This window comes from Pleurodeles waltl, chromosome 11 (assembly GCF_031143425.1).
Source record: "Pleurodeles waltl isolate 20211129_DDA chromosome 11, aPleWal1.hap1.20221129, whole genome shotgun sequence".
Lineage (NCBI taxonomy): Eukaryota > Metazoa > Chordata > Amphibia > Caudata > Salamandridae > Pleurodeles > Pleurodeles waltl.
In genome coordinates, this window is record NC_090450.1 from 266,822,393 (window position 1) to 266,832,970 (window position 10,578).

The 10,578-nt window shown below is 38.8% G+C and overlaps 1 protein-coding gene across 1 annotated transcript; it reads left to right on the forward strand.

Moving 5' to 3' along the window:
• The first annotated feature begins 337 nt into the window (after positions 1–337).
• Positions 338–8,350, forward strand: LOC138265633 (C-C motif chemokine 24-like). Its single transcript, XM_069213522.1, has 4 exons — positions 338–502; positions 3,773–3,887; positions 4,344–4,421; positions 6,116–8,350. The coding sequence occupies exons 1-4, from the start codon at positions 427–429 to the stop codon at positions 6,153–6,155; spliced, it is 309 nt and encodes a 102-aa protein (XP_069069623.1). The 5' UTR covers positions 338–426; the 3' UTR covers positions 6,156–8,350.
• The last annotated feature ends 2,228 nt before the right edge of the window (positions 8,351–10,578 follow it).

Consider the following 10,578-nt stretch of genomic DNA (forward strand, 5'->3'; position numbering starts at 1 on the left):
ATACGACTTTGTACCCAGACTTCAATTAGTTGCTTAGTAACTGGGCCTCACAAATATAAATCTGTGAATTGAGGAATCCTATGCATGATGAAAAAGTGCAAAGGAGGAGCCAAAAAAGCAATTGCAGAAAGAAAATGAAGAAGACCTTAATTGGAGTTCCTCCATTCGCAGATTTCCTTCTGGGAAGTGCAAAATGTGCTGATGGATACAACATTAGTCATTTTTCTTCCACATCTTTATAGGCAAGGCGTTGACTCTGTTCTAGTGCAAGCGATTGGTCATTTCCCAACTTCCTCATTTTTGATTGCTTAAAAAGAGAGCATTGTGGTTCTTGGGAGAAGCCACGCTGCCTCTACACAGCCTAACGCAACCCTGCAGCACAGGTTCTCTGACCAAGAAGAAGACGGGGGTAGAAATCCATCTTGAATGATGTCTGGACCCAGCACTGTGCTGCGTATTTCACTGCTCCTTGCCGCCTGTGCAGTGATTCTGGTATCAAGTGGTGAGTACTGGGGATGTGGAGGGATATGCAAAATACAAATGAATTACAGCATAAATTTCTGACCGAAATATATTCCCTATTGTTTAATGAATCCGATCATAAAGCGTATAGGACATGAATACAAATGTAAATAGTGCTGCATGACACGTTGTGTGAGTTGATGAGTGTTCTTGGGAGCCTATGTAGGATTCTGAATCAGTAATTGATCACTTGATTGGCTTGCTGTGTTTGACACTTCAAGGGTTCTATTTTAATCGTGTTTATGGGAATTCAAATGGGGTACCGTATATTTCATTTGAGTTTAGAAATAAGGGGTGTTAGGTTTTTAAAAAAAAATCCTAAATGGATGCTGTGTGGTCAAGGGGGTAAATAATGTGGCGGAGAAGGCGTGATTTGAAAAAATATGTAGCCTGGGGGGAGGTGTCCTACAGGGGTATAATGTATGGGTTAACAATAAATTACTTGCATTTGAAAAAACGGCTGTGCCAAAATAACTACATATCAAAAATACTTCTTACAAAAATTGAAGGTGACAGGATTAGGTAAGTGACCACTAATATTGTAAGACAGGAGTTAAAGCACAGTAAATCATCCTCCCCCCTCCCACAAACACATACACCTTTTGAAGGGTAATCTACCTTTGTATCTGCACCTCATAAGACTTTTGTGGCATATATCTTAAAAAGGCATTTTTCGGTATGGTATTTCATTGTGCACCTATCTTACAAGTACGACTAAAAAAGACACACACACAGCGGAGGATTTTAGTACAAAATGCATCGTAGGGTATGAAGGGGATCAGGACTAATACAGTTGTAACAGCAAGAGGCAGATACAGGTGGCAAAGGAAAGATTCATGGGTAATTTTAATCATTCAGGCAGATTCAGAATAGGTCAGTCTTCGAGTTAACGACAGCAAGTTGTCACAAGTCTAAGATATTCACGCAGGTTATTGCAAAGTCTTGGAGCCAGGCATCCGCTCCTTACATCAGTGTTTTGGTTTCTCTTACTTTCCACCTAAGGGTGGGTGTGATTAGTGAATAATTAATTTAGGATGGACCTATTACTGCAGGCTAATTGTAATGACCATCTTTGGAATCAGGATTGCTTGGTGCGCTAGTTTCTCCGAGACAGGCTTGGCCGTGATTCTCACAAAACAAGTTGCCTCTTCTTCTGGATCAGCATTAGAAAAATGTCCATATGCTGACAGTCAGACACGTACCAAAAAACAAGGCTGAGAGAGGGCATTGTGAAAGTGCAGGAGTGAAACGTCTAAAATGATATAACTACTTACTGAAAGTAGGGCTGGGTTAAATTGCATACATTTTTCTATCATATTGTTTTGAAAAACTAGGGCCCATATTTATACTTTTTGAGCGCCGCATTTGCGCCGCTGCGCAAACTTACAAAATACAATTGTATTTTGTAAGTTTGCGCCGCTTTTGCGTCAAAAAATGACGCAAATGCGGCGCTCAGAAAGTATAAATATGGGCCTAGGTCTCTCACATTCATTAACTTGGGTTGTTGCCTGTGCAAAACTTGTACGTGAGGTGTGTCCTGAGGTACAAAAATCACGCTCGATACCTGATGAATGTATATGTCGGTCATCTGTGTTACATTTTCTACTGAAAGTAGTTCCTCGTACCCAAAACTGGTGCAAATAGTATACAAAATGGACAAAATACTCAAAATCCAGTAATTGGTATTTAGGCAAGATTACATTCACCTAAAACAAATGTCCCTCTGTCTTATTTAAAGTAACACACAACAATGATGGCAAAAGTGCTGTGTGCTCCAATATGTTAAGGGTTTCCAATACGTTTCCCAACAATTTAGATATGCGAGGGTCACTGGGTAGGGAACACGCTTCTGGGATAATAATTCAGTTTCTTTCCACGTGGTTTAGATTATTCGCGCCGTCTTCAGAGAGGGCTTTTCTACACCACAATAACTGTTCTTCCGTCTTCCAGGTATTGAATGAAGGCTATCAATGCCTTATGTATAGATTGTTTTCGTTGCCTGAACAAGGGAAAACGGCTGTAACTGAGGAGTTTTACTCAGGTTCCTGTGTTTCTGCATCAATTTGTGCATCGAACTGAATTTGTATTTACATATTAATATTCAAAAAACGCATGAAAACAGTCCGATCTGTTTAAATATATCCACATTCCAACACATCTGTTTTAGGCTGCATCGCTATACTCCATGTACAGCCAGTAACTATTAGTGTATTCCTTAAATAGGGCAATGATTGCAAGAACGTGCGATGTGCAAGGGTCACTTAAGTCAAAATATCAAGAACGGCCTTAGCAAAAAGTACTGAGTAATTTATGCAGCCACGTGGTATTTGTATCAATCTCGAATCATTCCTGTCTTAAAAAAACACTTTTACCCACTCTTACCAGGAATAGCTGTTATGATAGAAAGTTGCAAAGACAGGTGACTATAACACCCAGTCCTTAAGGTGTTTAAAGCCAGAAGGAGATGGGCCTTGAAATGGAAAACCCGTCCAAAATACAATCCTTGATTTTCGACTGCACATTGTACAGTTAGAAAAACATCACTCTAACGAAAAAAGCCTTGTCTTTGTGGTGGAATCAATTTTTTTACTCGAGCCACTCTTTAAATCACAATAGCATTTGTGGCCAGTGGTATGTAGGATATTCTGTACAGAAATATTCTATGACACAAATACTTTGGAATATCGTTTACATCGTCCCATCGTCCCACTGGGTGTAGCTTTTCTTTTATTAACCGGGCCCTGGTGATATTTAAATTATGCTAGCACACCTTAAGCTCCATCTGTTAGTTGCCAAAATTGTCAGCATTACACTAAGGGCCTTATTAGGAGTAGGTTGGTCAATAGGATCGCAGGACCCTCTGTGGCGGTCCAACCTCCGTTTCCGTGGGAGTCCAACTGCCAGATTACGATGCGGACCAGTCATCATTTACAAAACCATCCTTCAGTCATTGGTCTCTGCTCTATAGCAGTGATCATGAGATAGCCCTAGAAATCAGTCTTTGAATATTTTCTGTCTATGGCGATCATTAAGTTTTGAACCCATGTGCATGCCTTCCATGGAAAGAGGATAATTATGACTTAAATGTTGAAATGAAAGCGCTGTCTGAGTATCACATGGTCCTGTTGCCCACAAGCTGTAGTCCACACTCTTTCCAACATCTGGCATGGAATATAGACTGGGGAACAAGTTTTCACCAAAAATATGCAAATATTCTCTGAAAATATAAACTTTTGTTCCTTCTTCACAGATATTGGCAAGGAAATCACCTGCTGTACCAAAGTCAACAAATCGAAGCAGAATTCAAATATGATTGTGAAATACGAAATACAGAAAGAATCATCCCATTGTGTCAATGCCATCATGTAAGTTTTGCTTAGGTGTGATTTTTTTCTATGGATAATAAAAGCAACCTCCTACCTAACATACCTGGAGTCGAACGTGACAGCTCTTGATTTTACTGTGAACGATGGGACAGCCCAGCACTCACATAATCTTGTTTTGTTTGGGATTTAGAGAACTACCTCCGTGCATGGGCTCTCCTTTGCCACAAGACTTGGTTTCTGACTTCATGGGTTTAAATGATAGGCCTAGTTGTGGGCTCCAGCTTCACTGATTTTGCCTAATAAGCTTTAACAAAGCTGATTTCCTGCTTTCACAGATATCAGCAAATATACGTAGGCAATTTCGGACTTCTGAAATAATTGATATCAATGGGCTTTCACAGATATTCCTAGCCCCTAATATCTTTTTCTCCAAAGAGAGGTTCCTTGTTGGATATTTTTTACATGAGTTTAACATAAAATTGTTTTTTCTTTCAGATTTACATTGCATGATGGGACATCTAGGTGCTCCGATCCCAAGGCTAAGTGGGTGACTCTCAAGATGAAGGAACTGGAGTGAGTAGTATATCAAACAGATTAATTTACTAAAATATGTTCAAAGGATTACGCAGTGTATCATGATAGTTTCTCAGGTGCATCATAACTAGACTGGCCTCTCGGGGAAGGTTAATATGCAAGAAAAGCCACATTTGTAGAGATACAAAATCATTCTTAAAAAAGGACCAGAATGAGCTCTGGCTGGGAGTGCGAGAAATTAGTAAATGATCAAACTATATAATAAGAACCCCCGACAGAGGAGAGCAAAATGACAAACAATGAGTGCAGAACCAAAATATTGTATTTTTTTTACATCAACCTACAAAATATCAACTTCAGAATATGTATTTAAATAAGTACAGATTTACTAGCCTTAAATCCAAGCCTATGTCCATTGACTAACTACATATAGCTCTCCAAGGTATGTTGATGTGGAATTTAAGATTAGAAGTAGAATAGAATAGAAACATATAGCTTACCTGTATTTACTTACTGTAACATAGTGCTGGTTAATACTCAGGAATCAATACTCTTGTAGGCCAATCTTTTTTAGTTCAGTATTTCCACACATAACCCACTGATGGGGCATCAAATTATAATGTCCATTTTGGGACAGGAGCAGAGGAAGCAGTCTGTCCAAGAAAGGGGCATGGCCCATGATGACACACGATACAGTAGGTTGGCCGGATGGAGAAGGTATATTTGAAGTAAGAAAGGCTATCCATAAAAATGGAGAAAGCTATGGATATGGAGCGTGGTACATGATGGCAATGTGTCAAAGAAAGGAGCTGTGTGAAAGAGATAATATTATTATATGAACATGATTCAGGACGGCATTGTGTCTGATGAAAGACGGCTACTTAAAACAGAGTGTGCGTTATGTAAAATATATTACTAAAGGAGGTAATGTGGTCTACAAAAGAAGCATGACCATTGGCTAGTATTTTTGAAGTTGGAGTTTTCGCCCGAGAAAGCAGGTTTTCTTATTGTGTGGGATTATCCATGTTGAGATATGTATTAATATTAATGTAGACAAGAGATTTGCGCACACCCCGAGCAGTATGTGGTTTCAGAAACTGTCATAGCCCAAATAGAAAAAGGGACTAATGAATTGTCAGGCCACCGAACAAGTATAGCACCATGTTAATGGGTATGATGAGAAAAAGATGTGGGTGGCTTAGGAACATGACCTTGCGATGGATGTGAATTTGAATTTTGGAGGAGTTGCAACCAGTAAGACTGAAGTAAATGCTCAACATGACACTTTAACACCGAAGTAAACAATCATTATTTAAGTGCAAAAGAGCATACCCCTAAAATAAAGGCAATAGCAGGAGTGGGTTGTTTTGATAGAAAATGTCAACAATGAGCGGTGTCCGTGGCTGAGTAACAGGATACTTTATGGCTTCATGATGATGGCTAGTTCAATATTACTTTATGTCCTTTTATTAAAATTATGGAATTACATTTTAAAGCATGATTTGATTAAATGTGGTTTAGTCTCCTGAGTCTACATTCTGCTTTCAATAACAGCGAGGTCTTGATTATGTTTCGCTTCCCATTGCACATACCTTTTACAATATTGCGCATGTGCACTTGCATCAGAGTTTGATTACTGCAATGAGGATATCTCTGCAAGTTGAATTCATGTACATGCCATTGTTGTGTAGGACAAACAAGTGACTACTTTCTTCTCTAACCTGATTTCACAGCAGGAAAAAGCGCAGTGCAGTCCCTTCGAATCGCCGCTGAGAACTGCAGCAAAAAAGTCTTCATGTGGAGGACACATCAATTGATTTCAAAGTGGTGTCGCATTGGGACTTTATGCCACCAGTTGCCATCCTTCTACTGTGCCACAATGAACTGATTAACATTTTCACTGGGAGTCCTTTGCAGTCACCATCCATAAGTGACTATTCCTATATCCTCACTTGTAATGCTTCATTAATTTCAGGGGGCATCACCACAACACTCTTCACTTTGAAATTCCTGCATTCCATGTGAAGAAATCTATAGCTGTGTTAAATGAATGTGAAGCTCTGTGGAACTATATTTTGGAGCCAATCAAATGAAAAAAGATTGTGTACAATCCCAGATTATTAGATACACAATGTATAGCCTCCCCATAATTATTTACCATTCAATTCAATGTAACATCAATAATAGCATTAACATTAGTATTATGTTGTGCAGTGTGTCAAACACACACCATTAACAGTGGAACACTGAAAAAAACTATGCGCAATCCACATAATCACCTTTGGTACGAACCTAATTACAATGACTAGTATCCTGCACTCCCTGAGAATGCTAGACACAAATATTTAAAAGAAACATTGCCATGATACGCCAACTACAGAGGCTGGCCTGTGAAAAAACAGCTCTCAATAAGCCAGGCACACAGCATTATCCTATAGAAACTTTATGGGACTATGTCTAGTTTGCATTTTGATGCCATGAGTAACTATCTTAGTGTATCAACTCCACATAATAGTGATGCATAATAGAAGTGTGCCAAATCCACACTGTTGCTCCACAACTCCATGCTAAAGTTTAGCATATCAAACAGCAAAATTATTGGGTACATGCCATTATCATAAGGATCCCTAATTGTAGTGTTCCAAATCCCTTTATCTGTCATATGAAAGGTTCTCAACTGGGTGCAATATGCACAGCATTACTATATCTTTACTTATTACTAAGAGGGTCCAGGAGCACAATTTCTATAAAATTCCAAATACACACATATGGTAGGTGTAGAACACTAAGATAATGATTAACAAAGAAGGTACACCCTTATGGGCGAATGTACATTTACTGGTTTGTGAGTTTCACAGACATTCACAGGAATCTGCATTGAAAGTTGCTTGAGGCACAGGGTTTGGTGCAGATTCATAGGAAGGTCATGTAACATTTCCACCTGGATCCTGCTTTCGCTATTTGTAGTTCTACATAGTGCAGGGCCCTGCACAGGGGAATTAGGGGCCCCTTTGCAAGAGCTCTTTTTGTTCTCTGCAAGGAATATATTTTTATCTTTGGGAAACTCAGCCCCCACCACCATCTCAGCAATCCTGAGGGTAATATGTTTCCCTTCCCAGCGTGTAAAGGAATTTAAGCCAGCTTTTGTAGTAAACATTCCAACATTCCCACTGTAGAAAAAGGAAGGAGATTAGTTTGTGAGTGCCAACAAATACCCAAGTTAGTGGGTGCCCACAACCGTCCAAGGTTAACCAGGCCTTGAAACACCCATTTTCCCACCCATAGAGTTTGTTTTCGGGTTCGAAGATCTCCACACTCCTGGTGGAAACTCTTCACATGTAAATTGAACTACATCAACCAGGAACCCATTTGTAAATTTCTGGCATGTGTAAAAAAAGGAACATTACAATCAAATGTACCTTTGTGATAGGGCTTCAACAGCATATCATGAAAAATCCAAATTTTTATTATCAACATAGTGTTTTTAAAAGGTTGAGGTGTTCTAAATATCTCACTCATGATCCTTTTAAAATATTGAATTTTGAGATAGCTGCAAAGAGCAACTTATTCAAGATAGCACTACAAGGGGCCGTATTCACAGGGTATGAAATTACATGCTCTTTAATTGTAGTGACAATGTATAGGCCACAAAACGTCATGTCTTTAAATCCTATGTTGTGCTGTCGTATGACATGTTGGGAACGGGACTTGTTCTCACTGAATAACTACTCAGACATCCGATAAATGAGGCCTGCTCTGACCTAGCTATTTTCAGGGATTCTCTAAAGTGAAGTCATATTGTGCTATTTATTCCGCCAAGTGTGGCATATATATTTATTTCTCCTACATCTTACTTTGTAAGCCAAGCGCCTAATAATATTTACATCCCAAAAATGTTTATTATAAATATTTGTATTTTTATATAACATCTAATTTATTATTTAAAATAAAGATGTGTGCAAATATGCTGTCAGCTGTGTGTTTTGCAAAGAAATGCAGGTATTATCCAAAAGGATCTCATACACACTCATACAAAATTGAATGCCAGAAGGAAATTCACAGTGTATTGTACATCAGCCTTCCTGCTTCCACCACACACATGCAAACACATCACCACCAAACAATCAGGGGCATACTTAAGAGCTGGTTTGCATCGTGTTTGTGCCACGTTTGCACCAAGCAACGTGATCAAGTGAGACGCAAATGTTAAATGCAATTTATAAATCCACGCAAGTGCACTTTGTGTGGCCCAGAGTGACTCTATATAACTGTAGTACAGCAACGCAGTGCAAATCTCTGGGTTGTCTTATTCTGCCCTGGGAAGGCGTTCCATGGTCATTGTGTGTGTGTTCCCATGCAACTCCCATGGATTTTAACGCATTCCCAGATTTACCAGAACGTGCCAAAATTCTCCACTTTCCCAAGGGAAGCATAATGAGGAGAAAAATCTTTATTTATCCTTATTACTTCCTCTTTCTGTGTGTGCAGCATTTTGCAGCACACCTAGATAGAGGAATATGTCTCGAGGAAGGTGCCCCTTCCTGCACAAAAACAATCCTGAATGCAATGCAGGCAGCCTTGCACATCGTGCAAGGCTGCCTGCATTGGTGCTCAGCTGCCAAAAAGGCACCAGTGCAGGGGAAAAGTCAAGAATGTGCTGTATTGACTTAAATGCAGTGCATTCTTGCCTGTTCCTGTCCTGCAGTGCAGCTCAGCCAGGTAGGTATACCCTTTCAATGTTCAATGTTCAATGTTGAGCAGGTACTTAGTAGTACATTTCCTTATAAATTCTGATTGGCTGCTGGGAATTGCAAGAAATCTATCAGTGAATGTTATTGCCTGCCAAATAGAACCTTTGGTCTTGACATTCAAAACAGCTTGTATGATAAGCCTCTGTTGTAAAAGAGCCTCTTCACTTGGAAATGATGTAAAGGACATATTTCACTCTTGAAACGTGATGTTTACAAGGAAGAAATGCGGATGGAATAAAAGACATGAGAATGGGTTGACATGAAGGAGACAACACGCAAGCAAAACATATTTTAATGTGTTTCATGGTTTAGTGTAGCAAGTAAAAGTTCAGAAGAGGATCAGAGCACTTTGCATAGAGGAAGTGTTCGTGAAGGTTAATGAAAAAAGAAACAGGAGTAAAAGGCAACTTGAACCAATTAAAAATATACAATAATAATTGAAACCACACAATACATCATAAGAGTGACACAAAAATACTGTTGTGCGTTTCATATGTAGAATCAGATAAAGTTGTATCAAAATATATACCCATAAAAATGTACCAGGTAAAACGGAATCCGTTCGCCAGGATATTAGAAAATGGGAAGGTTAATGGAGCTAGTATAGAAACAATTATTAGGAAAATATATGGTCCCTAGTGTCTGCAGAGAAGAAATGACACATAGGAGAAAAGTAGAGTTTAGTGAGAAGGAGATAAGAAATGATGGTTAATTTTGTTTCATTTTCTTTTGAAAACATGGAAGGGATAGTGAACATAGTGCAAGTGTACTATGTATAAAGGATTTAGGGTTTGCAAACTATTTAAATCAGTAAATCATAGGGCTTTTTCTATTTACTAAACACATTGAGCTGTTCGGAAAATTGTTTCCATATCGCTAACTCTGTTTAGAAATGGATATTGATTCTGTTTTCGGAAAAGTATTGTAGACCTCTCTTCCGAATACCTATTTGCTATGCTGTATATCAATGTTTTGCTGCCAAAATGCAGCGGTAACCTATTCACCAAAAATGGATGGTTCTCTTTGGTTAATGTTAAAAAATGTTTTTTGAGAATATGCAGTAGTTCAGGGCACTGCTGTCAACTCTAAAAAAAGTTAACATTTCTTTTTAATAGTTGCCCGATTCCTTTAAGTAAAGTGTGTCACATTTTTAAAAAAATGTTGTTTTTTTGAAAAGCAATCACTGATCCCTGTGTTAACCTCCAATCAAAGTGAGTCATAACTAGTGATCTAGCTCATTAATATTCAAAAACCTGGGTCGGTTTGCGAACTGCTTTTTCGAAACTGACCAATTCGTACATAGGCTTCTTTACAAGACAAATTAGTGGCCTTTAAATGTGAGTACACAAATTAGAACCACTTTTTGTGGCCACTTTAGTAGTACACGAGGCCCCAAGATCCAAATTCTGGATGCACAACGAGACAACGATTGGTTAAGAGTGTGT

Excerpts from the sequence above, each read along its gene's own strand:
- LOC138265633 (XM_069213522.1), top strand. The coding sequence starts at position 427 with ATGATGTCTGGACCCAGCACTGTGCTGCGTATTTCACTGCTCCTTGCC. Across the intron at positions 503-3,772 it reads AGTGATTCTGGTATCAAGTG|ATATTGGCAAGGAAATCACC; the intron begins GTGAGTACTGGG and ends CCTTCTTCACAG. Across the intron at positions 3,888-4,343 it reads CATTGTGTCAATGCCATCAT|ATTTACATTGCATGATGGGA; the intron begins GTAAGTTTTGCT and ends TTTTTCTTTCAG.